The 27653-nt window shown below is 45.1% G+C and overlaps 1 protein-coding gene across 1 annotated transcript; it reads right to left on the reverse strand.

The window, feature by feature from the left end:
• Positions 1-16986: 16986 nt before the first annotated feature.
• LOC109772061 (uncharacterized) lies at positions 16987-17682 on the reverse strand. The gene has a single exon (XM_020330757.1). The coding sequence runs from the start codon at positions 17680-17682 to the stop codon at positions 16987-16989; it is 696 nt and encodes a 231-aa protein (XP_020186346.1).
• Between the last annotated feature and the right edge of the window lie 9971 nt (positions 17683-27653).

Consider the following 27653-nt stretch of genomic DNA (forward strand, 5'->3'; position numbering starts at 1 on the left):
TCATGACGAACCGTTTTTTCGAGCCTGCCACTGCACGTGTTGCGAGGAGGTTTTATTGGCACGTCCTGTCGAAGCAGAGATCGTGTCCCTCTTTTCACGGGATTCTCATCAATACGGGTGTGGGTAACCCAATCATGCCTGCTGGTATGACTCCTCGATTTTAGGCAAGTTCCAAATGGCCACGCGGAGGATGCTTGATATTCACCCTCTTTATAAAGGAGCCAAGGCCTGTCCTTTTCTTCTCGCGCTCGATCCTTCCCTTCCCCCCACCTTGAATTCCAACACTCAAGGCTCAGGCTAAGCGCTTCGGACCTTCAATCATGTCTGGATCCAACCTTCAAGGCTGGTGGATGGCCTCCTCTGTCACAGAGGAGGACATCAAGAAGCTAAGAGAAGCCAGGTATCTGACCGCCGAAATCTCGCACAGGCTGCCTGCTCAAGGGCAGGTCATCCCCACTCCCGAACCCAACGAGAGTGTCGTATTTATTTCCCACTTCCTCCGAGGGCTAGGCTTTAGTCTTGATCCCTTTGTTAGAGGGCTTATGTTCTACTACGGGCTCGATTTCCATGATCTGGCTCCGGATTCCATCCTTCACATCTCGTCGTTCATCGTCGTGTGTGAAGCCTTCCTCCGGATCACCCCACACTTTGGCTTATGGCTCAAGACCTTCAATGTGAAGCCAAAGATGATTGAGGGGCGACACACAGAGTGCGGAGGTGCCATAATAAACAAAGGCGCCAATGCTCCATGGCCAAAGGTTCCTTCCCGGAGACATCCAAGTTATGGCAGCGGGAGTGGTTTTACATCACCGCTCCTCGAAGCGCTAAGTGGGTAGCTGTCCCCGCCTTCCGTCTGGGCCCTCCGCCACAATTGGCGTCATGGGTTAACAAAGGGCTGGACTGGGGGCCAGCTAATGATGTGCCGATATTGCAGAGCCGCATCCGAGATCTCTTCAAGGGAGATGTCAGCCTTGTCAAGGTAATGCAAGTCATGCTAGTTCGTCGGGTCCTGCCATGCCAACCTCGATCTCTCCGTATGTGGGAGTTCAACCCGGAAGGACCGCGAACTATTCAGCAATTCTTCGGCGCGACGCTCGAAGAGATGTATGGATTGTTCTTCGGATCACGAATAAAGTGTCCGGACACCACCGAGGATGCGGGTCTGAACTGCCATCGTCCAGACACCCAAGTAAGTAATTCCGCGGCCGAACACGTTGTCTTTTAATTTATCACAACATCATTCTGAAAAGTCGCCTTTTGACCAGGACTAGATAAAAAAGGCGAAGATGATCAGGTGTTCGGCCCCCCTTCCCGAAGGCTCACCGGATCCTGTACTAGCCAGGATGCTTGAGCTTGCGCCTTATCAAGCGCCATCATGGGAAGATAAAGGGAGGAATAAAGAAGCCGAAAGCGGGCCTCGCTCATTATTCATCCAAACCGGGGGAATTAGTGCCTCCGCGAAGGAGGATAACCGGGGAGAAGAATCTAAAATTCCCTCTCCCCAAGGAAGGAAGAGGGCCGCCTCTGAAGACTTGGAAACAATGGTTTCCAAACGAGGGAAGAAACCGTCGCCAGGGGGCCCTGCCTCGGAGGGCGTCCTTACTGCATAGTGCCCGCAAGGGGCTCAGCCCTCCACCGAGCTGTAAGTAAACAAAAGTACTTTATAGTAAATATACCTTGCTTCATTTCTGAGAACAATAACCGAGACGTATGTCTTGTAGTTCGGATCGTAGCCCTTCTCGACAGAGTTCGTCTTCGGGGGATCTTCTTCCGGAGATGATGGAGAGCGAAATGCCTCCCCGTGCCTCCCCGCCTCGTGAGGCGGACGACCCTGAGGTGTTGTCACGGAGGATTTCTCCTGATCCGCCAAGGCCAGAAGGTAACCCTTCGGCCACCCGAAGTCCGGAGTATTTGTCTCCTAAGGAGAGCCACAAAAAGAGTCCGGGACTGTCCGGCGCACGACCGGACGCACTGATGAGTCTTCTGGAGCAAGCGGCTATCTCAGAGGCGCGTCGTACTCTAATGGGTACGGTGTTTGAGAGAATTTCATCCGCCGAAAGTGGGTTGCATGAAGCCTTTATGAGCCTGCTAAGAGGCTTTGAGGTACGCAAAGTAATATTTTTTTTGACGGTACCGCACACGCTAGGTGTGCCCTATGCAGATAGTAGCCCCTGAGACTCTCGTTGCTGTCGAAAGGCGGCAAACAGAGGATCATAGTCCCAGGTAATGATCATGCTGCTTTCATGTGTAGGCGGCTGAGGGTTCGATGGCTAGCCGGACTGGTGAGTTTGCCGAACTGAAGCGGCAACTTGATGCAGCAGATGCCGAAATCGTGCTTGTAAACAAGCGGCTTGACGAGGCACATGGTATGTATTCTCCAGTGGTCAACATATATTAAGAGGAGCATGATGCTAGTATCTGTAATATGCTGTGACTGCAGATGGAGCTGCCGCCGTGGAGACCCTTCGGGCGGAACTTTCCCGAGCCAAGGAACAAGCCATGAAGAGTGATGCGGCCGCCCTAAAGGCGCGGTCGAAGAGCTAAGAGCCGAACAGGCTGGGCATTGCCAGAGCAAAGAGAAAATAGCCAAGATGGCTGTTGAGTTGAAAGATGCCGCCGACCGTTATGAGCTTCTTGAAAAGGAAAGCCAAACGAAGACGGCGGACCTGGAGAAAGCCATGGTAGCAGCCAAGGAAGCCCGCTCTAAAATCAGAGCGACGAAGGAGGAGCTACGTCAAGCCGGAGATATCGCGGCTGGGAAGCCCTTTTTGTTGCGGACGAAGTTCGGAGATCCTAAGTATGCCCTTCTGGATCAATTATGGAGTTATGCAGACGCGTACTTGGATTTGGCAGCGAGTGCTGCTGATGCGACCGAGTTTTTCAAAGATCAAAAAGATCACGAAGTGGAAAAGTTGTTCTGGTCACAGTTCAATGTTCCAGTACGTCCGCTGCTGTTAAATGAGCAAATGGCCGAGTGGGCCGAGCTCCATAGGTTGTCTGGGCTTGCCATGAGGTCTGTTGTGGATCATCTTTGGCCGGAAGGACCAAGGCCGAATAGTTATTTTGGCTTAGTGCAACGATTCCTTGGTGCTGTGCCGCATATCGACGATGTGAAGAGGTCGGCGTGCATAGAGGGTGCGCGGATGGCTCTTGCCCGTGTCAAGACATACTGGGAAGAGATGGAGGCCACCGCTATTGCAACCCAGAGTTCGGTCGTAGGCTGGGTATCGGCCGAGCACTATTTTTAAGAAGTCCTAGAAGGCGCTCGTTTAATAGAGGCTCAGTGCTTGAAGAGTATCATGTTCTAGTTGTTGGGGAACGTAGCAGAAATTCAAAATTTTCCTACGTGTCACCAAGATCAATCTAGGAGATGCTAGCAACGAGAGGGGAGGAGTCCATCTACATACCCTTGTAGATCGCGAGCGGAAGCATTCAAGAGAACGGGGTTGATGGAGTCGTACTCGTCGTGATCCAAATCACCGATGATCCTAGCGCCGAACGGACGGCACCTCCGCGTTCAACACACATACGGAGCGGGGACGTCTCCTCCTTCTTGATCCAGCAAGGGGGGAGGAGAAGTTGATGGAGATCCAGCAGCACGACGGCGTGGTGGTGGAAGTAGCGGGATCCCGGCAGGGCTTCGCCAAGCGCAAGCGGGGAGGAAGAGGTGTCACGGGAGGGAGGGAAGCGCCAGGGCTTGGGGTGCTGCTCCCATGCGCCTCCCCACTATATATAGGGGTGGAGGGGGCTGGTTTCTTGCCCTCCAAGTTCATTGGGGCGTTGGCAAAGGTGGGGGAAAGAAATCCCATCATTTCCCTTCCCCACCAATTGTTATCCCTTTTTTAGGGATCTTGATCTTATCCCTTCGGGATATGATCTTATTCCTTCTAAGGTGGGATCTTGGTGCGCCTTGACCAGGGGTGTGGGGCCTTGCCCCCACTACCCACGTTCATGTGGGTCCCCCCATGCAGGTGGGCCCCACTTCGGAACCTTCTAGAACCTTCCCGGTAAAATACCGAAAAATCCCGAACATTTTCCGGTGGCCAAAATAGGACTTCCCATATATAAATATTTACCTCCGGACCATTCCGAAACTCCTCGTGATGTCCGGGATCTCATCCGGGACTCCGAACAACTTTCGGTTAACCGCATACTAATATCTCTACAACTCTAGCGTCACCGAACCTTAAGTGTGTAGACCCTACGGGTTCGGGAGACATGCAGACATGACCGAGACGACTCTCCGGTCAATAACCAACAGCGGGATCTGGATACCCATGTTGGCTCCCACATGTTCCACGATGATCTCATCGGATGAACCACGATGTCGAGGATTCAATCAATCCCGTATACAATTCCCTTTGTCAATCGGTACGTTACTTGCCCGAGATTCGATCGTCTGTATCCCAATACCTCGTTCAATCTCGTTACCGGCAAGTCACTTTACTCGTTCCGTAATGCATGATCCCGTGACCAACTACTTAGTCACATTGAGCTCATTTTGATGATGCACTACCGAGTGGGCCCTGAGATACCTCTCCGTCATACGGAGTGACAAATCCCAGTCTCGATTCGTGTCAACCCAACAGACACTTTCGGAGATACCAGTAGTGCACCTTTATAGCCACCCAGTTACGTTGTGACGTTTGGTACACCCAAAGCACTCCTATGGTATCCGGGAGTTACACAATCTCATGGTCTAAGGAAATGATACTTGACATTAGAAAAGCTTTTAGCAAACGAACTACACGATCTTGTGCTATGCTTAGGATTGGGTCTTGTCCATCACATCATTCTCCTAATGATGTGATCCCGTTATCAATGACATCCAATGTCCATGGTCAGAAACCATAACCATCTATTGATCAACGAGCTAGTCAACTAGAGGCTTACTAGGGACATGTTGTGGTCTATGTATTCACACATGTATTACGGTTTCCAGTTAATACAATTATAGCATGAACAACAGACAATTATCATGAACAAGGAAATACAATAATAACCATTTTATTATTGCCTCTCGGGCATATTACCAACAGTCTCCCACTTGCACTAGAGTCAATAATCTAGTTCACATCACCATGTGATTATCACTCAAAGTTCACTAGAGTCAATAATCTAGTCCACATCACCATGTGATTAACACTCAATGAGTTCTAGGGTTTGATCATGTTATGCTTACGAGAGAGATTTTAGTCAACGGGTCTGCAACATTCAGATCCGTGTGTGCTTTACAAATCTCTATGTCATCTTGTAGATGTAGCTACCACGCGCTACTTGGAGCTATTCCAAATAACTGCTCTACTATACGAATCCGGTTTACTACTCAGAGTCATCCGGATTAGTGTCAAAGTTTGCATCGACGTAACCCTTTACGACGAACTGTTTTACCACCTCCATAATCGAGAAAATTCCTTAGTCCACTAGATACTAAGGATAAGTTCGACCGCTGTCATGTGATCCATTCCCGGATCACTATTGTACCCCTTGACTAACTCATGGCAAGGCACACTTCAGGTGCGGTACACAGCATAGCATACTGTAGAGCCTACGTCTAAAGCATAGGGGACGACCTTCGTCCTTTCTCTCTCTTCTGCCGTGGTCAGGTCTTGAGTCTTACTCAATACTCACACCTTGTAACACAGCCAAGAACTCCTTCTTTGCTGATCTATTTTGAACTCCTTCAAAATCTTGTCACGGTATGTATTCATTTGAAAGTACTATTAAGCATTTTTGATCTATCCTTATAGATCTTGATGCTCAATGTTCAAGTAGCTTAATCCAGGTTTTCCATTAAAAAAACACTTTTCAAATAACCCTGGATGCTTTCCAAAAATTCTACATCATTTCTGATCAACAATATGTTAACAACATATACTCATCAAAAATTCTATAGTGCTCCCACTCACTTCTTTGGAAATACAAGTTTCTCATGAACCTTGTATAAACCCAAAATCTTTGACCATCTCATCAAAGCGTTCATTCCAACTCCGAGATGCTTACTCCAATCCTTAGAAGGATTGCTGGAGCTTTGCATACTTGTTAGCATCTTTCAGGATTGACAAAACCTTCTGGTTGTATCACATACAACCTTTCCTCAAGAAAATCGTCGAGGAAACAATGTTTTGACATCCTATCTGCAAGATTTCATAAATAATGCAGTAACAGCTAATATAATTCTAACAGACTCTTAGCATCGCTACGAGTGAGAAAGTCTCATCGCAGTCAACTCCTTGAACTTGCCGGAAAACATCTTAACGACAAGTCGAGCTTTCTTAATGGTGACACTTACCATCATTGTCTGTCTTCCCTTTAAAATCCATCTGTACCCAACAGCCTTACGACCATCAAGTACTTCTTTCAAAGTCTATACTTTGTTTTCATACATGGATCCTCTCGGATTTTATGGCCTCAAGCCATTCGTCAGAATCCGGGCCCACAATCGCTTCTCCATAGCTCGTAGGTTCATTGTTGTCTAGCAACATGACTTCCAAGATAGGATTACGTACCACTCTGAAGTAGTACGCATCCTTGTCGTCCTATGAGGTTTGGTAGTGACTTGATCTGAAGTTTCATGATCACTATCATAAGCTTCCACTTCAATTGTGTAGGTGCCACAGGAACAACTTCCTGTGCCCTGCTACACATTAGTTGAAGTGACGGTTCAATGACCTCATCAAGTCTCCACCATCCTCCCACTCAATTCTTTCGAGAGAAACTTTTCCTCGAGAAAGGACCCGTTTCTAGAAACAATCACTTTTGCTTCCAGATCTGAAATAGGAGGTATACCCAACTGTTTTGGGTATTCTATGAAGATGCATTTATCCGCTTTGGGTTCGAGCTTATCAGCCTGAAACTTTTTCACATAAGCTTCGCAGCCCCAAACTTTTAAGAGACGACAGCTTAGGTTTCTCTAAACCATAGTTCATACGGTGTCGTCTGAACGGAATTGCGTGGTGCCCTATTTAAAGTGAATGCGGTTGTCTCTAATGCCTAACCCATAAACGATAGTTGTAATTCGATAAGAGACATCATGGTATGCACCATATCCAATAGGGTGCAGTTATGATGTTCGGACACACCATCACAATATGGTGTTCTAGGCGGTATTAGTCGTGAAACAATTTCCACAATTTCTTAATTGTGTGCCAAACTCGTAACTCAGATATTCATCTCTATGATCATATCACAGACATTTTATCCTCTTGTCACGACGATCTTCAACTTCACTCTGAAATTACTTGAACCTTTCAATAATTCAGACTTGTGTTTCATCAAGTAAATATTCTCAGCATCTACTCAAATCATCTGTGAAGTAAGAACATAACGATATCCACTGCGTGCCTCAGCACTCATTGGACTACACACATCAAATGTATTACTTCCAACAAGTTGCTCTCTTGTTCCATCTTACTGAAAATGAGGCCTTTCAGTCATCTTGCCCATGTGGTATGATCTGCATGTCTCAAGTGATTCAAAATCAAGTGAGTCCAAATGATCCATCTGTATGGACTTTCTTCATGCATATATACTAATAGACATGGTTCGCATGTCTCAATCTTTTCAAAAACGAGTGAGTCCAAAGATCCATCAACATGGAGCTTCTTCATGCGTTTTATACCAATATGACTCAAGTGGCAGTGCCACAAGTATGTGGTACTATCATTACTATCTTATATCTTTTGGCATGAGCATGTGTATCACTACGATCGAGATTCAATAAACCATTCATTTTAGGTGCAAGACCATTGAAGGTATTATTCAAATAGACAGAGTAACCATTATTCTCCTTTAATGAATAACCGTATTGCGATAAACATAATCCAACCATGTCTATGCTTAACGCAAACACCAAATAACAATTATTCAGGTTTAACCCCAATCTCGATGGTAGAGGGAGCATGCGATGCTTGGTCACATCAACCTTGGAAACACATATCGTCATCTCACCTTTAGCTAGTCTCCGTTTATTCCGCAGCTTTTATTTCGAGTTACTAACACTTAGCAACCGAACCGGTATCTAATACCCTGGTGCTACTAGGAGTACTAGTAAAGTACACATTAATATAATGTATATCCAATATACTTCTGTCGACCTTGCCAGCCTTCTCATCTACGAAGTATCTAAGGTAGTTCTGCTTCAGTGACCGTTCCCCTCATTTCAAAAGCACTTAGTCTCGGGTTTGGGTTGAACCTTGGGTTTCTTCACTAGAGCAGCAACTGATTTGCCGTTTCATGAAGTATCCCTTCTTGCCCTTGCCCTTCTAGAAAATAGTGGTTTTACTAACCATCAACAATTGATGCTCCTACTTGATTTCTACTTTCGCGGTGTCAAACATCGCGAGTTGCTCAAGGATCATCATGTCTATCCCTGATATGTTATAGTTCATCACGAAGCTCTAATAGCTTGGTGGCAGTGACTATGGAGAACCATCACTATCTCATCTGGAAGATTAACTCCCACTCGATTCAAGCGATTGTAGTACTTAGACAATCTGAGCACATGCTCAACGATTGAGCTTATCTCCCTTAGTTTGCAGGCTTAAGAAACTTGTCAGAGGTCTCATACCTCTTTACGTGGGCACTAGTCTGAAATCCCAATTTCAGTCTTTGGAACATCTCATATGTTCTGCGACGTTTCAAAACCGTCTTTGGTGCCACAATTTTAAACCGTTCAACATTACGCACTGAACTATCACGTAGTCATCAAAACGTGTATGTCAGATGTTCGCAACATCCACAAACGACGCTCGAGGTTCAGCACACCGAGCGGTGCATTAAGGACATAAGCCTTCTGTGCAGCAATGAGGACAATCCTCAGTTTACGGACCCAGTCCGCATAATTGCTACTATCAACTTTCAACTAAATTTTCTCTAGGAACATATCTTAGTAGAACTAAAGCGTAAGCTACGACATAATTTGCAAAGACCTTTTGACTATGTTCATGATAATTAAGTTCATCTGATTATTTAATGAACTCCCACTTAGATAGACATCCCTCTAGTCATCTAAGTGATACATGATCCGAATCGACTAGGCCGTGTCCGATCATCACGTGAGACGGACTAGTCATCATCGGTGAACATCTCCATGTTGATCGTATCTACTATACGACTCATGTTCGACCTTTCGGTCTCTTGTGTTCCGAGGCCATGTCTGTACATGCTAGGCTCGTCAAGTCAACCTAAGTGTTTTGCTTGTGTTCCGAGGCCATGTCTGTACATGCTAGGCTCGTCAACACCCGTTGTATGCGAACGTAAGAATCTATCACACCCGATCATCACGTGGTGCTTCGAAACAACGAACCTTCGCAACGGTGCACAGTTAGGGGGAACACATCTCTTGAAATTTTAGTGAGGGATCATCTTATTTATGCTACCGTCGTTCTAAGCAAATAAGATGTAAACATGACAAACATCACATGCAAATCATAAAGTGACATGATATGGCCAATATCATCTTGCGCCTTTGATCTCCATCTTCGAGGCGCGGCATGATCACCTTCGTCACCGGCATGACACCATGATCTCCATCATCATGATCTCTATCATCGTGTCTTCATGAAGTTGTCTCGCCAACTATTACTTCTACTACTATGGCTAACGGTTAGCAATAAAGTAAAGTAATTACATGGCGTTTTCATTGACACGCAGGTCATACAATAAATTAAGACAGCTCCTATGGCTCCTGCCGGTTGTCATACTCATCGACATGCAAGTCGTGATTCCTATTACAAGAACATGATCAATCTCATACATCACATATATAATTCATCACATCCTTTTGGCCATATCACATCACATAGCATACCCTGCAAAAACAAGTTAGACGTCTTCTAATTGTTGTTGCATGTTTTACGTGGCTGCTATGGGTTTCTAGCAAGAACGTTTCTTACCTACGCAAAAGCCACAACGGTGATATGCCAATTGCTATTTACCCTTCATAAGGACCCTTTTCATCGAATCTGATCCAACTAAAGTGGGAGAGACACACACCCGCTAGCCACCTTATGCATCAAGTGCATGTCAGTCGGTGGAACCTGTCTCACGTAAGAGTACGTGTAAGGTCGGTCCGGGCCGCTTCATCCCACAATGCCGCCAAATCAAGATAAGACTAGTAACGGCAAGCAAATTGAACAAATCATCGCCCACAACTACTTTGTGTTCTACTCGTGCATAGAATCTACGCATAGACCTGGCTCATGATGCCACTGTTGGGGAACGTAGCAGAAATTCAAAATTTTCCTACGTGTCACCAAGATCAATCTAGGAGATGCTAGCAACGAGAGGGGAGGAGTGCATCTACATACCCTTGTAGATCGCGAGCGGAAGCGTTCAAGAGAACGGGGTTGATGGAGTCGTACTCGTCGTGATCCAAATCACCGATGATCCTAGCGCCGAACGGACGGCACCTCCGCGTTCAACACACGTACGGAGCAGGGACGTCTCCTCCTTCTTGATCCAGCAAGGGGGGAGGAGAAGTTGATGGAGATCCAGCAGCACGACGGCGTGGTGGTGGAAGTAGCGGGATCCCGGCAGGGCTTCGCCAAGCGCAAGCGGGGAGGAAGAGGTGTCACGGGAGGGAGGGAAGTGCCAGGGCTTGGGGTGCTGCTCCCATGCGCCTCCCCACTATATATAGGGGTGGAGGGGGCTGGTTTCTTGCCCTCCAAGTTCATTGGGGCGTTGGCAAAGGTGGGGGAAAGAAATCCCATCATTTCCCTTCCCCACCGATTGTTATCCCCCTTTTTTAGGGATCTTGATCTTATCCCTTCGGGATATGATCTTATTCCTTCTAAGGTGGGATCTTGGTGCGCCTTGACCAGGGGTGTGGGGCCTTGCCCCCACTACCCACGTTCATGTGGGTCCCGCCATGCAGGTGGGCCCCACTTCAGAACCTTCTAGAACCTTCCCGATACAATACCGGAAAATCCCGAACATTTTCCGGTGGCCAAAATAGGACTTCCCATATATAAATCTTTACCTCCGGAACTCCTCGTGACGTCCGGGATCTCATCCGGGACTCCGAACAACTTTCGGTTAACCGCATACTAATATCTCTACAACTCTAGCGTCACCGAACCTTAAGTGTGTAGACCCTACGGGTTCGGGAGACATGCAGACATGACCGAGACGACTCTCCGGTCAATAACCAACAGCGGGATCTGGATACCCATGTTGGCTCCCACATGTTCCACGATGATCTCATCGGATGAACCACGATGTCGAGGATTCAATCAATCCCGTATACAATTCCCTTTGTCAATCGGTACGTTACTTGCCCGAGATTCGATCGTCGGTATCACAATACCTCGTTCAATCTCGTTACCGGCAAGTCACTTTACTCATTCCGTAATGCATGATCCCGTGACTAACTACTTAGTCACATTGAGCTCATTTTGATGATGCACTACCGAGTGGGCCCAGAGATACCTCTCCGCCATACGGAGTGACAAATCCCAATCTCGATTCGTGTCAACCCAACAGACACTTTCGGAGATACCTGTAGTGCACCTTTATAGCCACCCAGTTACGTTGTGACGTTTGGTACACCCAAAGCACTCCTACGGTATCCGAGAGTTACACAATCTCAAGGTCTAAGGAAATGATACTTGACATTAGAAAAGCTTTTAGCAAACGAACTACACGATCTTGTGCTATGCTTAGGATTGGGTCTTGTCCATCACATCATTCTCCTAATGATGTGATCCCGTTATCAATGACATCCAATGTCCATGGTCAGGAAACCATAACCATCTATTGATCAACGAGCTAGTCAACTAGAGGCTTACTAGGGACATGTTGTGGTCTATGTATTCACACATGTATTACGGTTTCCAGTTAATACAATTATAGCATGAACAACAGACAATTATCATGAACAAGGAAATACAATAATAACCATTTTATTATTGCCTCTAGGGCATATTTCCAACACTAGTGACATGTATCCCAATTGTAAAAACAATGCTATTATGATTATAAAAGCTGTGTTTATACTTTTGCTTGAAAGTAGTATGATGCCTCCTGTGCGGCCGTTTATGTATGCATATATAACCTGAAAGTTTGCAGTCGTCGGCTTCAGCCCCCACGCATATAATGCGGGGTGTTCGAAAAAGTGCGTATTCACACTCGATCCAACGTCTTGGTCCATTAAGGAGGTGATAGCGCGGCGAACATGGCAATCGGACTATATTGCTTTAACACTTTCACTTAGCCATAGGAGTTTGACGGTGGGGCTACTATATAGCCCCTGGTACTTCCGCGTCTATCCGAATACGGTGCGCGTACATACATGACCGGGAAACCGATCCTTCGTTAATGCGGAGGAATCGCGAAGATTTCGATGAGTCATCGAGTGGTTGACCAGTCTCACGCTTTATCACGACAGTCGGTTTTCTGACATGAGCTTGAATCCGTCAAAGATCAAGTCTCCGCGGATGTCGGCAGTGTAGTTTAAATTTCCAAACCTGACCTGACGGCCAGGGGCGTAGCTCTCGATCTGCTCCAGATGGCCAAGCGAGTTGGCCTGCAGTACGAAGCCGCCGGATACGAAGATCTGTCCGGGGAGGAAGACCTCACCCTGGATCGCATCGTTGGCGATGATCGAAGGAGCCATCAAGCCTTTATCGCGACGGCACAGTGGAACTCTCAATGAAAGCACCAATGTCGGTGTCAAAACCGGCGGATCTCGGGTAGGGGTCCCGAACTGTGCGTCTAAGGTGGATGGTAACAGGAGGCGGGGGACACGATGTTTACCCTACTTCCTGGTTGATTGATCTTGATGATATGAGTATTACAAGAGTTGATCTACCACGAGATCGTAGAGGCTAAACCCTAGAAGCTAGCCTATGGTATGATTGTTGTTGTCCTACGGACTAAACCCTCCGGTTTATATAGACACCGGAGGGGGCTAGGGTTACACAGAGTCGGTTACAAGGGAGGAGATCTACATATCCGTATTGCCAAGCTTGCCTTCCACGCCAAGGAGAGTCCCATCCGGACACGGGACGAAGTCTTCAATCTTGTATCTTCATAGTCCAACAGTCCGGCCAAAGGATATAGTCCGGCTATCCGAGGACCCCCTAATCCAGGACTCCCTCAAGGGGGCACCCCATGGACACAGAAGTTGATCATTGATCTCTTAGCCGTGTGCGGTGCCCCCCCCCACCATAATCCACCTCAGCCATATCGTTGCAGTGCTTAGGCGAAGCCCTGCGCCGGTAGATACATCATCACCGTCATCACGCCGTCGTGCTGACGAAGCTCTCCCTCGACACTCTGCTGGATCGTGAGTTCGTGGGACGTCATCGAGTCGAACGTGTGCAGATTGCGGAGGTGCCGTACCTTCGGTGCTAGGATCGGTCGATCGTGAAGACGTACGACTACATCAACCGCGTTGTCATAACGCTTCCGCTTACGGTCTACGAGGGTACGTAGACAACACTCTCCCCTTTTGTTGCTATGCATCACCATGATCTTGCGTGTGCGTAGAATTTTTTTTGAAATTACTGCGTTCCCCAACAAATACCACTTCTACTAGTTTGCAGAGAACAAGACCGTCATTCACCCCTTTATCATTTTATATTTTCTCTAGCAATATCCATACTACCAATTCTAGCGTTCTACTCCCTTCGTTCCGAAATAATTGTCGCTGGCGAATTCTAGTGCAAGTTCAGGCACGTTACGAAATTAACGCAATTTCCCTTTTTACCCCCGCGTCACCCACAACACTCACTCCACTCACCCTCTCTTCTTCCTGTCACCCTCACTCTCGTCGCCCTCTCTTCTCCCCACCTCGCCCACCTCGCCGGTCACCACCTCGCCCACCTCGCCGGTCACCACCTCGCCCACCTCGCCGGCCACCATCTCTCCTCGTCGCCGCCATGTTTCTCCCGCCTCCACTCACACCCGTCGTCCACTCGCACCTCGCTCCACTCACACCCAACATCCGAGGTCAAGCTTTGATGTGCCTGCTCTGGATCTGGCGACGGAGGCGGTGGATGCGGGAGATGGGGAGGAGGCCATCGCGGTGGTGTGCCTGGACCACATCCTCAAGCACGCCAGTGGCGCCACGGAGGAGGCCGAGCGCATCCGCCACTGCCACAACACCGACGGCTCCATGGAGTACTGGCTCGAGCCGGACGAGCTCGCGGCCCTGCGCCGGGAGGTCGGCGCCGACCCGTACTGGGTGCCGCCAGGGTGGAAGCGCGGAGACCCCGTGTCCGCTGATTGCTACGCGCTCAATGCAAAGATGCAGGTGGAGGAGCACAGCAAGGAGCTCGCCGGAGTAAAAAGGACTCTTTTTCCCCTTCTCCTGTCATCTTCTCTTGCTCTGCTTGCTTGCTTGGAGCAGTAGACCTTGTAGACATTTGTGCAAGCAGTAGCAGACAGATTTGTGCAAGATTGCTGCTCTTCTCTTCTCTTCTTGTTCTTGGAGCAAGCAGCAGCAGATGGATTTGTCCAAGTAGACTTCAACAAACAGATTGGAGCAGACATGTTTAGCAGGCAAATTGTTTGGTGTTTGCTTGCTTTAGACAGACAGGTTTAGCACACATGCTTGCATTGCAGACAAACAGGTTGTGCAAGAACACCCCAAAAGCAAGTAGACCTGCTTGCAGTAGCTCTTAGGTGAATTTTAGGTGAAGTACAGACCGGTTCAAATCCTTTTAAATTTTTGTAGTACTGCCTAATGATTGTGCTGAATTTTGAAGTGCAGACAAAGCAAGCAAAAATCAACTGAAGATTAACTGCAGTAGTCACATTAGTTCTTGCAGTAGTCAGATTCAGTAGTTCTTGCAGTAGTCGGATTCAGTAGCCGGAGTACTTGCAATAGTTCTTTGATCAACACCATCAGAACAGTAATCGCACCATCCAGCTCAACACATTCAGTCCAAATTGCAGAGGAGTACTGTAATTTAAGTGTAGGATCAACGAAAGAGTACTGTGATACACATGCCCAAATTTTTGTCTGGCATAATTATACACATGGGAAAGCCCAATTAATCAGCAACAATCATTTCATTTAATCTTCTGGCATAATTATTCTGGTGTACTCCAGTTAATCTTCTGGCATAATTATTCTGGTGTACTCCATGTTTTACTGTGATACACATGGAGTAATTTTCATACACTGGAACATAATTTTCCAGACAGAAAATCATAATGTTTCAGTTGAACAAAAAATCATTTCAGACAGAAAATTATCACCAATTAGGCTGAACTAATTTTCTAGTTAATTTCCTCCTCATCTCCAGTCACCAATTAGGCTGGTGAATCTTCCACTATTTTGGTGTTGCACATTTGCTTAGTGGTGCTTGTATCTCATGCTTAGTGTTGCATGAGTAGTTTTAGTAGTTTTACAGCAGCAGTACTCTTTCCAATTGGCAAGTTTCAGTAGCAGAAATTTAATTGAGTAGTATTAAAATTTCCAGATTAAAGAATTTGGAGTAGGACTTGATGCTATGAGTAATTTGGAGTAAATTTAGATTAAAGAATTTGGAGTAGCACTGTAATAATTGTGCAGCTCAGGAGTATTCTTGCCAATTCAGTTAATTAAATTTCATTTAACTAAAACTAAATGAATCTTTTTCCTTTATGTAAAACTAAATGAATTTTTTTCTATTAATTTAACAGTTGCAGTAGTGTAGGACATCAGTAGTTTAGTGTAGGACAGCAGTGGTTTAGTGTAGGACAGCAGTAGTTTAGTGTAAGTTTCAGTTCATTAACTGGATTTTTTCAGTTACTTAACTGAAACTTTTTCAGTTACAGTAGGACTTCTCTTCTCTCTTCTCTTTCTCTTCTTGCATCTGTAGTTTAGTGTAGGGTTTATTGGAGTACTTCCCTTGTGCCCTCCATACTCCTCTCCTCTCCCACTCCTTTCCTCTCCTACTACTTTGCTTGTTCTCTTCTTCTCTAAATTATCTTCTCATCTCTAAATTCACTCATCTTCTCTCCTACTACTCTCTTCTCTTCTCTTTCATTTAAAAGCAGCAACAACAAAAACAGGTCCTTTTACTCCAGAATTAAATGAAACCTTTCCTTTAATAATTTAAATGAAACCTTTCCTTTAATTAATTAAAATGAAACCTTTCCTTTAATTAATTAATTAAACCGAAACCTTTCCTTTAATTAATTAAACTGAAACCTTTCCTTTAATTAATTAAACTGAAAACTAAAGAATTACGCATACAAGGCTCACAAAATGGAGAAAAATATATGGAGTAAAAATGATCACAAAATGGAGTTACACATACAAGTCTCACAAAATGGAGTTACCCTAGTTCCTACCACCTTTCCTCTCATATTCCTCTCCTAGTCCTTTCCTTTAACAACAGCAACAACAATGTGAAGTCTAAGATTGAAGACAAGGAGGGCATCCCACCTACATACTCTTCTCTAATTCACTCCTCTCCTCTCCTACTACTCTCCTATTAGAGAATGATCATACAAATGAAGTAGTAGAAATATACACATACAAGTGGAGTATGGAGTAAAAATACTTGGAGTAAAAGTGCAAAATTAAATGGAGTAAAAATTTAAATGGAGTTACACATACAAGTGGAGTTAGACATACAACATACTCCACACAAACAACATACTCCCACATACTCAAATATGGATTATTACAGACATGACAAGCATCACAACCTCATCGCAAGCATCACAAGCATCATCACAAGCATCATCACTAGCATCACAAGCATCATCACTAGCATCACAAGCATCATGACGAGCATCGGGGCCTCATCACAAGCATCGTCACTAGCATCAGAGCATCATCACGAGCATCAGAGCCTCATCACAAGCATCGTCGCTAGCATCAGAGCCTCATCACAAGCATCATCACGAGCATCGGAGCCTTATCACAAGCATCACTAGCATCACAAGCATCATCACTAGCATCAGAGCCTCATCACAAGCATCATCACGAGCATCAGAGCCTTATCACAAGCATCGTCACTAGCATCACAAGCATCGTCACTAGCATCAGAGCCTCATCACAAGCATCACAAGCATCATCACAAGCATGAGAGCCTCATCACAAGCATCACTAGCATTTGTGTAAACCTCTTGAGGGCAGGATAGTCTTGGAGGTAGCTGCCCAAGACCCTCAAGCCTTTCCTTGTTTACATGGGGTGTTTTGTACCCATTGCCCCCTGCATGGTTCAGGATCTCGATCATGCACATTTGTAGAGTTGGGAAAATGTTGTTGAGCTTGTAAACCTCATAGCCTTCAAATTCCTCCAAAACACCCTTAATAAGGTCTTGTGGTGTTTTAGGACTCAGACAATTTGTTAGGGATTGCAGCGAGTTGAAAAACCCAAGGTCAAGCACATTCAAATCAGGACTCTTGGCAGGTTGTTGTATTATTCTGATGTCAAGTCCAGTTTTTGCGACAGCTTCTAGAAATTCCGGGTCATCTGGCAAGATATGGGACTTAGCATGATCCTGCTGAATGTAGATGGTCTGTCCAGCATCACCTTCGGGCCAAACAGCTTGTATTGCTGGCAAGACCTTCTCTATCAGGAACTCCCTCATAACTTTTTTGTCGACCTTTATTGACTTTGTCTCTATTGTACCTCTGGGCCTGTTGTTGCTTCTCCTCTGAGCAGGAACTTCTTTCACGAATGGCCAGATACCGATTTTCCCAGAGAAGGTCATGTTTCCTTCCCTATCCCACATTGGCCTCGCAAGGGCCGTCAAGAACATCACCTTGCCATGTATAGGCCTCGTAGGCTCTTCCTCTCCATCCAGCAGATAATATGTTTTATTCTTCCTGGTCATGTTAAACCACTTCTCGTCGATATGGATAACATTATGCATAGTCTTGAACTTAGGCCTTGGTGTTGTAGTTGTTGCCTCATCAAGCATCGACAAACAAAATTTCATCCTATCCTTCTTATTCTGGTCCTTTAAAGCTGGCTTCACACAGTTTGTATGCCTCCTTATCAAGTTTAACATGAACTTTCTATGAAGTGTGGTAGGGCTACATCCCAGTTGCCAGACAAGTGACCTAATGGTAGACCTTTTGTTTAATGGGATTGTTAGGATTTTTTTCTAGGTTAATGTCCTTAGGCTTTCTTCCAGAATTTCCTTTTTTTATTAGAAATGTAGCGACCCGACCCGAAATCAGTCAAGTCTCTGTGTAGCTGTACCATCCCAAGATCATGCTGGCACACACAGTACATTGATGAAAAGATTCAAAGTTCAATCAGACCTGAATTTATTACACGATTCTCATATCGAGTCTTTATTGCATCATAATAAATTCGGCCGAAGGCCAACTCATGAGAAATAAACTAAATAAAGCTGCGGAAGCGTAGACGAATAGCGAGTCCATCCGACTCCATAGGGCAATCCCCAAGCGTGGATCGTAGCCTCACTCCTGGTCGAAAAACTCCTCTGCAACATAAGACGTTGCAGTCGTGTAGGTCAGCATTTTGAATATGCCGGCAAGTCATGGAGAGAACAACAATAATAATGCTAACACTATATGCAATATGGCTATGGGGCTCTAAGTTTAAGTTTTTGCGAAAAAGCCAATTTTTTCCTACAACAAAAGGACTTGCTTGCAGTTACTACAAAATGTTGGTTGTTAATGAGATGGTTCCGCCAACCAATGTATCATTCCCAATTATTAAATAACCCCTCAATTAATTTATTAAGTTCGGTGTTGAGATTTCTGAAATACTCCAATTCCAGAGGCTCATTTGTCTGTAACCGGGGACACGGCTAATCGATTAGGTTGTTACTCTGCAGAGTCTTGTGCACTTTACCCGCAAGAATCATTCCCTCCTTTATGTCCTCGCACTGCCTGGTGTTTGAAGACGGGACGAACGAAACAGGGTCTTCCGTAGAGTTCCTCTGGGCCACTGCCGGTGCCCATCCAATCCTACCGTTCTTCTACATCTCGTAGCACCGTCCGGCCAGAGTCACGCCTACGGTCGACCAAGCCAGAACCCATAATGGCTTGCGGCTTCACAGGTAAGCTTCCGGTCAAGGTCTTTCCATCCGTCTCTTCGTGGCTGGGTGAAGCTTTCCGCAAGATGTCATGGCGCTTCTCCATGCATCCCGGCCATCCGCTGGTTTCTCCAGGGTGCCCGTCAACCGTCCTCCACCCAGTAGTGAATTTGAAGTCCGTCTTGAGCTTTAAGTCATGGGGTTGTCATCATCTTGACTCTCACATCTCCCATATGAATCACTCAACCAACCCCGTCTACGAGCATAGCAAAATAAACTACATCGTCCCGGACAATGGTAACAAGGGGAATTGGGTTCATCCTACCTCATGATACTACTCAAGAACATAACTTAAAATTTTCCTACTGCATGCATGGTGGGGAGGAATAATTCTAATGCAACAAATCATAGCTATTGTAAAACATGATCAAATGACTTGCCTGGCTGACGGTCTTCGAAAGCTAGCGACTCGTAATAGCAGGCCTCGTACTCCGGGAATTCTATTCGAAGCAAACAATAACCACATAAGCATACAAATATATTAACATAACAGCAAGCTAACGTAAATCACACATAAGCAATCAAACCAAAACCAAAGAAAACCAATTAAACTTCAAGCCAACAACTAGCAAGAGAAGAAAAAATATTTTATTTTTCTGTAAATAAAAGTTCACCCTCTGTAACTACAGAAACTAATCTAAAATAAAATATAACAAAGCTAAAATAAAATTTTAAAATAACCAGAACAACAGAAAACAGCAGCAAGCTAAAAAAACTAAAACAATGTTGTTTTCATGTAAAACTAATTTTAATAAAATCTATAAATATCCAAATAAATCCTACTGCTAGGCAAGGTCAAAACAAAGCAGTGGCAAAAAGAAACGCCTAAAAATATTTATCCTATCTCATTTTATAGCAGAAATACTAATCTGACTAAAACTAATATAATTTTTTAAAAAAAAACTAAAACATGGCCGAAACTATTTTGTACAGAAACTATAGGAAATTTTCAAACTAGAACAAAAAGAATCAACTAAAAATAATGAATAACCTAAAAGTTATAGATTTTACAAAATCAGAACTATTCTGTTTTAAAAGCAGAAACTAAAATAACAAAAAAAACTAAACGAGTTAACGGGCTGAACAGTGGGCGATCTGAAACTAAACAGCGCGCATGCGTTTAATAGGCTAATATGTCTACAGGCTAAACAAAATAAACCGACCGGCCGCTCTAACTAAACCGCAATTAAATAAACCGATCTAACCGGGAATAAACCGAACTAAAACCGATCTAAACAAATAAACCTAACCCTTCGTGTGATCTAATCTAGGTCGTACATGCGAGAGCCAATGGTGGAGGGGGCTCGGGCTTACAGAGGACGGTGGCGACGGACGGAGACGACGGCGGCGACTCGGGCGATGGCGGTGCGGCGGCTCCGGTCGTCGGGGAGGAAGACGGTGGCGTCGGGGCGATGCGGCGGAGCTTGAGGAGCTCGGGGGTGGTCTCGGTAGTGATTGAAGACGGCGCAGACGAGCGGAACGAGCTCGTCAAGCTCCTGTGCCCGACGTGCTCCGGTGACGGGCGTAGATGCTCGGGCGGCTCGCTGTAGGTGTCGAGGGCAATCAAAAGGATGTCAGGGAGGTGTGGGAGGTTCAGCGGCTGGTGCTGACAAGGTTTGAGGGTAGGGTTTTACTCACCGGTGGCAGAAGCGGCGGTGAACCGAGGCTGCGGCGGCGAGATGCGTTTGGCGAGGGCACGAGCTACGGGTGGAGTTGAGCTTAGGGTTTTAGGGGGATCGTGAGAGGAGGCCGAGGGGTTTATATAGGGCATAAGCGTGGGCGAGGGGTCGACTCGGGATCACGATCCTAGGAACATTGGAACCGCGGCGCGCTCTGGACGTGCTCTGGTTCGGTTTCATGAGCGAGGGGTTGGGGATGAGGGCGGGCCCCGCGGGTCAGTGGGAGAGTGAGGGGAGGGGCGTGCGGGTGACCGATCGGGAGCGGCTTCGGGCGTGCGGCGCGGAGCTGGGCTAGCCGGCTCGGGTGCGCTGGTGGGCTGCGGCGTTGCTGGGCCTGTTGGCCTGGCCGCTAGCTGGGGCTTTTCCCTTTTTTTGAATTAAGGCAGAGAAGAAAATAAAATATAGAGAAAACTATAATATTTTTATATAGGACATATATATATATATCAATAAAATCAGAAAAATATATCCTACAATGTGAACATTTTTCCACAGGCAAAACAGAAACAAAAAAACATTTTCTATAAATTCCAAATAAAAATTTGAATTCAAACCTTTTGGCAATATTTTCTTCTGACATTTTTTTGGAGTGTCATGTTTGCCCCTCTCATACTTTTGCACAAGTATTTGTGAGGTATTTTTTGAAATAAATTTGAATTCCAAATCAAATTCGAATTCAAATAAATCTCAAATGCCTCTGAAATTTCAAATGCCACTCAATTCAAACAAAATGCATAGATGCTTAGCTAATAATTTTTAAAACATTCCAAATTGAAATTTTGGGATGTTACAAGTAACATCCACCTCTAGACCTTCTCGAATTTTCTTCATTGCTTTCCTCCAAATTCTTTGTATATTCCAAACACCCACTCCAAAAAATGTGCAATATCTTTCTTATCAGTTCCCAAAAAAGTGCCTCGTCTACTCATACACAGTGTATGCATTGCTACATAAGCAGCAAATTTTTGCTGGTCATTGAGGGTTTTATATTTCCTAGCAACTTGCCCAACACCTGCACCAAGACATACGACAGAGAAATGATTAAATGAAATGATCAAGTGATGAAGCACTACCGTGATGATACGTGTTTGTCACAGTAGGTCATGTTTTTTGTCATGCATGTACATCCATGACGATTTTATGACAGAATCAAGATAGTCATACATGTGTTGTCGTAGAAGTGTTCCATGACATTACCAAAATTATCATCACGGAAGTGTCCACTTCCATGACGATAAATCGCGCGTCACAGAAGTGCTTTCGTCAAGGGTGACCGACACGTGGCATCCACCGTAATGGAACGCCGTTAAGCTATCGGGTCAGGTTTTGGATCCAATAACCCGTTAACAGCCCCGACCAATGGGAAATTTCCACGTGTAAAATTCTTATTGGCCGGACGAAACACGTGTCAGCTCGTCAGTGGGTCAGATAGGCGCCTATGATATGTCGACACGTGCCACGGCCCACCACTGGCCCATTTAGCTTACAAAGCCGGCCCGTTTGACTTGGTCAAAAGTTAACGGTCTCTTCGCAAATAGCCCATTTTACGGCCCGTTAACTCACGGCCCGTTAGGCCCTAAAGGAAATCGGCCCAACAACGTCATGTGGGCCGTCGAATATAACACCAGCCCATTTCACTTTTGGCCCATGTATGGCCCACGACGTCTTTCGGCCTATATGAGGCCTTCGTATCTTTCGGCCCTTTACAGGCCCACGGTGACTCTAGCCCATAATGAACAGTAATTTTCTTTATACCCGTTAACGGCCCGTGATTTACATGGGCCGTTTCCAGCCCGTGTTAGCTTTCGGCCTATTGACGGCCCATACGTTCTTGGGCTCCTTTTCGGCTCTCGATTACTTCCGGCCCGTTACCGGCCTGTTCCCCTAATGGGCCAAATTTGGCCCATGGCAAGAGTCGGCCCGTTACTGGCCTGTTCCCCTCATGGGCCAAATTCGGCCCATGGCAAGAGTCGGCCCGTTACTGGCCTGTTACCCTAATGGGCCAAATTCGGCCCATGGCAAGAGTCAGCCCGTTTCTGGCCTATTAACCCGTTGCGCCGTTTCCAGCCCGTCCTATATTCTGGCCCATTAACGACCCATTATGCTTGTGACAGAATTAAGCCTTTGCTGTTCTACGGCCTGTTAACGGCCTGTTACCGTGCTGGGCCGATACCAATTACGCCCGATTACGGCCCATGTAGACCCATTTATCCGATGGCCCGAGGCCCACCGATTACATGCCCATTTATCGACGGCCCATAGGAGACCCATGGATCCTACGACCCGTATATGGCCCATGGTAGTTGCGGCCACTGGCAAACCAGGGAAAAAGAAGACTAGGAAATAAATAAGGCCGAAACTAACGCTAGGCTATTAAGGCGATTGCACAGATTACATCCACTCGGCATCAAAGATCGCCACCAGTGCAAATATAGGGAACACCCTACACTATACAAAAATGGCTTGCTGTTTTCTTCAGCCGGTGGCTGCACGTTAAGAATAAATTTTGTATCGCACCAAAACAAATTACAACTATATAACAAAAGGAAGGTTGGCATAAAACTTAACAGTCTAGCAGATAAATGCACCACCAGAAGTTCAGAAGCTCAGTTCATTTGACCTGACCGTTACGTTTTCATGTTGTATTGTCCGATGGAGCACCATAACCCTCGCCTTCATTTCCCCTAGGCTCCTGAACAACATAGCAAATGTCTGATAGTCTGGTTTCAAAACCATGCATATCTTGACGACATTGAGCAATGTTTCTCCTTGTTTCACAAAGGGTCTCTGTTAGGGAATGGACTTGTGTCTGGAGCGCAGATACAACATTGCTTTGAGCTTGCATATCTTGATCATGAGGCAGCTTGGACGATATTGCCTTAACAACCAACCCAGTATTACGCAGGAACGTGCTTTTGGCACTGTTAGTGGACAGGTACTGACCCACTGCAGCAAGAGCTGACATTGCGGTTATAGTTGCCTCGCCACCTTCAGAAGGTGGCGGTTCCACCATTTTTTTCCATAGCTCGCTGAAAAGTTGAGGTTTTACATTAGTAGTACCAGAATAGAAGATATTAAGGAGGCAGCAAAACCAAACAAAATAGCTTTGGTCTATATACAGAACTTATTCTGGTGAACCCATGTAAAATATTAGTTGTATTTTATTGCAAAGTACATAATAAAACCAGGTTCCAAACATATGACCATGTACCATCGCTAATGTATTGTCTATTTCTTCACATTGTATTGAGGGCTAAGGATAAAGAGACGAAGTTTATAATACGGTAAGCATAGTATGACATCATTCATATCACAAAACAACAGAGAACAGACAAACAGGCAATTGTAACGTTGTGTGGGCAAGTCCAGCACGGAACTAGATTACGGGTCAAGATCAAAGGAACATCACTCCTCTCTTTTAAACCTTGTAAGGTGCAATGATACGCTAAGACAATTGTGTATAAAATTGAAAAGAGTAATAGACATTGGCTGCAAACCATGCAGTTCAAGGCACAAGTCAGAGTAAGTAGTAGTTAAAAGGCATGAGGATTAAGGACTTACAACTGCGGCTTTGACTGGTGTTGTCATGCCCTTCTTCTTGCTGGTGTGACAGTCCTTGAAGATTTCCACAGCATTTGGTTCAGGTACTTTTTGGTCCTTGCGGGCTTTCCTCTGCATTTCGAACAAGTCAATATAGATCTGATAATATGGTACAGCGAAAAGAGTGAAACAACAGCTAATTACAAGAGCCTCGCAGTGTGCAATATAGCTACGAGATCCTGTCGTCTGTTGGAATTTCACTTTCGTACGGTTGGCCTTGTTCTTTGAACAGTTCACCTACAAGAAGATAGATTTGTGTGGCACATGCATAAATAGGACTTCAACATGTGATCTGATCACATATATATAATGTACCTGACACTTCGGATCAGACCAGTGTTTAACAAGGCCCCTCCAGTCTTCATCCGATATATTTTCCACTGGAGATGTTTGGGAAAGTTCACTGTTAGCCTTGCCTTCAAAGTGAGTTTTCCTCAAGTTATACCGATACTGTCGCAGAGCAGACTTGAAAACATGGGTGCAAGCTTGTCTGGTTGCATCATCTTGGCTATCCAACTTGAACCTCATATGTTGAAAATTATGGGAGTCTCATTATCAGCAACCTAGAAAGTATGGGACAGAGCAAGACGATATTACTAGTTTCCATACATAACCATACTTACAGATAAATGGTCGAGGAAGGTGTTGAACTGGGTTTCGTCTTTGTCATTCCTGTACTGAATCCATGTTGGGAGGATACGTACATGACACCTAACGGCAACCGCTGCCTCTGATACTAACTTGGCTGACTCTGTAGCATCACGTGGCCTTTTTAAACCTGCCTCAAAACGGATCTCCATTCTTCCTCCTCTAGATTTAGTTAACCTATCGAGCATTATCCCTGATGTTTGTTTCCTCTTGCGCCTAGGTGCTAGTCCAACAACGAACATAGGAAGTGTTAGTGTACATCAAACTGTGAGACTACATATAAAGAAGCATGCAACTGTAACTTGACTCCAGCAACTACCTTCTTGCTGTTGAAGCTCACAAGGTTCATCTGATATTGCCAACTCGTCTTGTGTCAAGAGTGCTTGGGAAGTAGTGTCAGGTGGCAAGGGAGCTTGGGAACGTGTTGCTAGCTCAGTTGACTCACGAGTAAGTCGTGCAGCTGGTAGTACTGTGGTAGGTGTTGCAAGAACTAGGGCTGTCTCTGCTTGTTTGGTGGTAGCTATTTGTTTCTGTTTGGCTTTTTTTGCAACTCGTGTAGCATGGGATGCCGTGTTTGTAGAATTTTCCGCTGGACTTTGACCTTCTATTGCACCATCAGTACCAGCAGAATCTGCAGGATTCATCCGCTTCTCATTCCCTGCCATTCTGTGTTTCTTCCTCTTTCTCTGTGCCATGTTAAGTCAAGCCGACAAGAAAAACGAATAACAATTTAGTTCTTCAGAACAAATTGATGCGTGATGCAGACGAACTGAACTTTGATGTTAGACAACCACATGATAGGAGGATGTAATATGTATGAAAAACAGGACGGAAGAGATAACCAGAACTATGATGTGTAAACTAAGAAGAAGACATTTCACCAAATTAGAAGCAATGCAATGGAAGGTAGACACCATATGAAAGATGCTACAAATATCGCTCTGCCAAGTTAATAGTGTCTCATCATAAATGGCGTTTAAACAAATGTGAAGCAGTACAAGAAATAAATCATATGCAAGATGCAAACAACATCACACTACCATGTTAGAGTTCTCTCGTCATTAGTGCCATTGCATATTCACAGCATTGCATATTCATAGCTTATGATGTGTAAACTAAGGAGAAGGCATTTCAACAAATTAGAAGCAATGAAAGCTAGACACCATATGAAAGATGCAACGAATATCACTCTACCAAGTTAAAATTGTCTCATCATAAGTGCCATTTCAACAAATTAGTAGTACAAGCTAGAAAAGAATGTGAGATGTAACCTATATCACACTCCGAAGTCAAACATGTCTTATGATAAGTGATTTTTGCAGGTTACACAACAGTAGTAATTTGATGTAAGAACATGGTGCGATAGACAGATATTGTATGTTCTAGAAACAGGAACATGTGTCTTATTCAAGTATAATGTGTAAAGTAAGCAGATGGAATTCAACAAAATTAGAAGCAATACAAGCTAGACATCACACATAACATGAAACCACATATAACAGTGCCAAGTTAGAGGGAGCACCGGTGATGCTGCACTAGGGGAGACGTGCTCATCATAAACACAGCTTTGTTGAGTGTCTATGCATGTGTTGTCTTGGAAATCATCTTGGGGGTGTGGAGGAGAAGAAACTGTAGAGGCCCTCCGTTCGGAAGGAGCACCTTTATCCGCTGCCTTGCTAACTTCCTTCCGCTTTATTGATTTTGAATTGTCAAGTAAAACCGACAAGAAAAAGCAATAAAATTCTCTCTTCAGAACTCATTCATGCATGATACTGACAATCACTACTTTGATGTAAGGCAAACACATGATACCAGGATGGAATATGTACGAAAAACAGGACGACATGGCATGTTCACAACTGTTTGTGTAAACTAAGCAGAAACCATTCCAGCAAATAAGAAGCAATGCAAGCTAGACACCACATGAAAGATGCAACCAATATGACTCTGCCAAGTTAAAAGCGTCCCATCATCAATGGAATTTCAACAAATTAGAAGCAGCGCATGCTATAAATCATATGAAAGATGCAACTAATATCGCACTGCATATACTAAAGGTGTCTTGTCATGTTGATTGATGCGGGGTACAAAAAAACAATAGTTTTATGTAAGGACATGCTTAATAGACAGATGTACTATGTACTAAATACAGGAAGGCATGTCACATTAACAGGTACAATGTATAAGCTAAGAAGACTAGCACATGCAGTTCAACCAGATTGGAAGAATTGCAATCTAGACACCATATGCAACATGCAACCACATATCACACTGCCAAGTTAGAGCAAGCACCTGCGATGCTAGTGTAGGGGAAATGCTGTAATCAACTACAGAGCTACGTTCACTATGTTCATCTAGCATTTCTGTTTCTTGAGAATCATGTCGGGAGGCTGACGCTGCATTCTTTAAATGAGGAGTAGTCCCCTTGCCTGCCTGCCTCGTCATAAGTGATTGATGAGGGATACACAAGAACATTAGTTTGATGTAAGAACATGGTTAATACACAGATGTACTAGTATGTACCAAAAACAGAAAGGCATGTCATATTCAAAGGTATAATGTGTAAGCTAAGCAGATGCAATTTAACCAAATTGGAAGCAATACAAGCTAGACATCCGGCTGGAGTGGTGAGCATGATCATCTAGGACCTGAGAGCCTGGTGGGAGGCGGGCTGCTTCGCCACCATCGCAGCTTTTTATTTGGCTT

Source organism: Aegilops tauschii, chromosome 5 (genome assembly GCF_002575655.3).
Source record: "Aegilops tauschii subsp. strangulata cultivar AL8/78 chromosome 5, Aet v6.0, whole genome shotgun sequence".
Lineage (NCBI taxonomy): Eukaryota > Viridiplantae > Streptophyta > Magnoliopsida > Poales > Poaceae > Aegilops > Aegilops tauschii.

Excerpts from the sequence above, each read along its gene's own strand:
- LOC109772061 (XM_020330757.1), bottom strand. The coding sequence starts at position 17,682 with ATGTGGGATAGGGAAGGAAACATGACCTTCTCTGGGAAAATCGGTATC.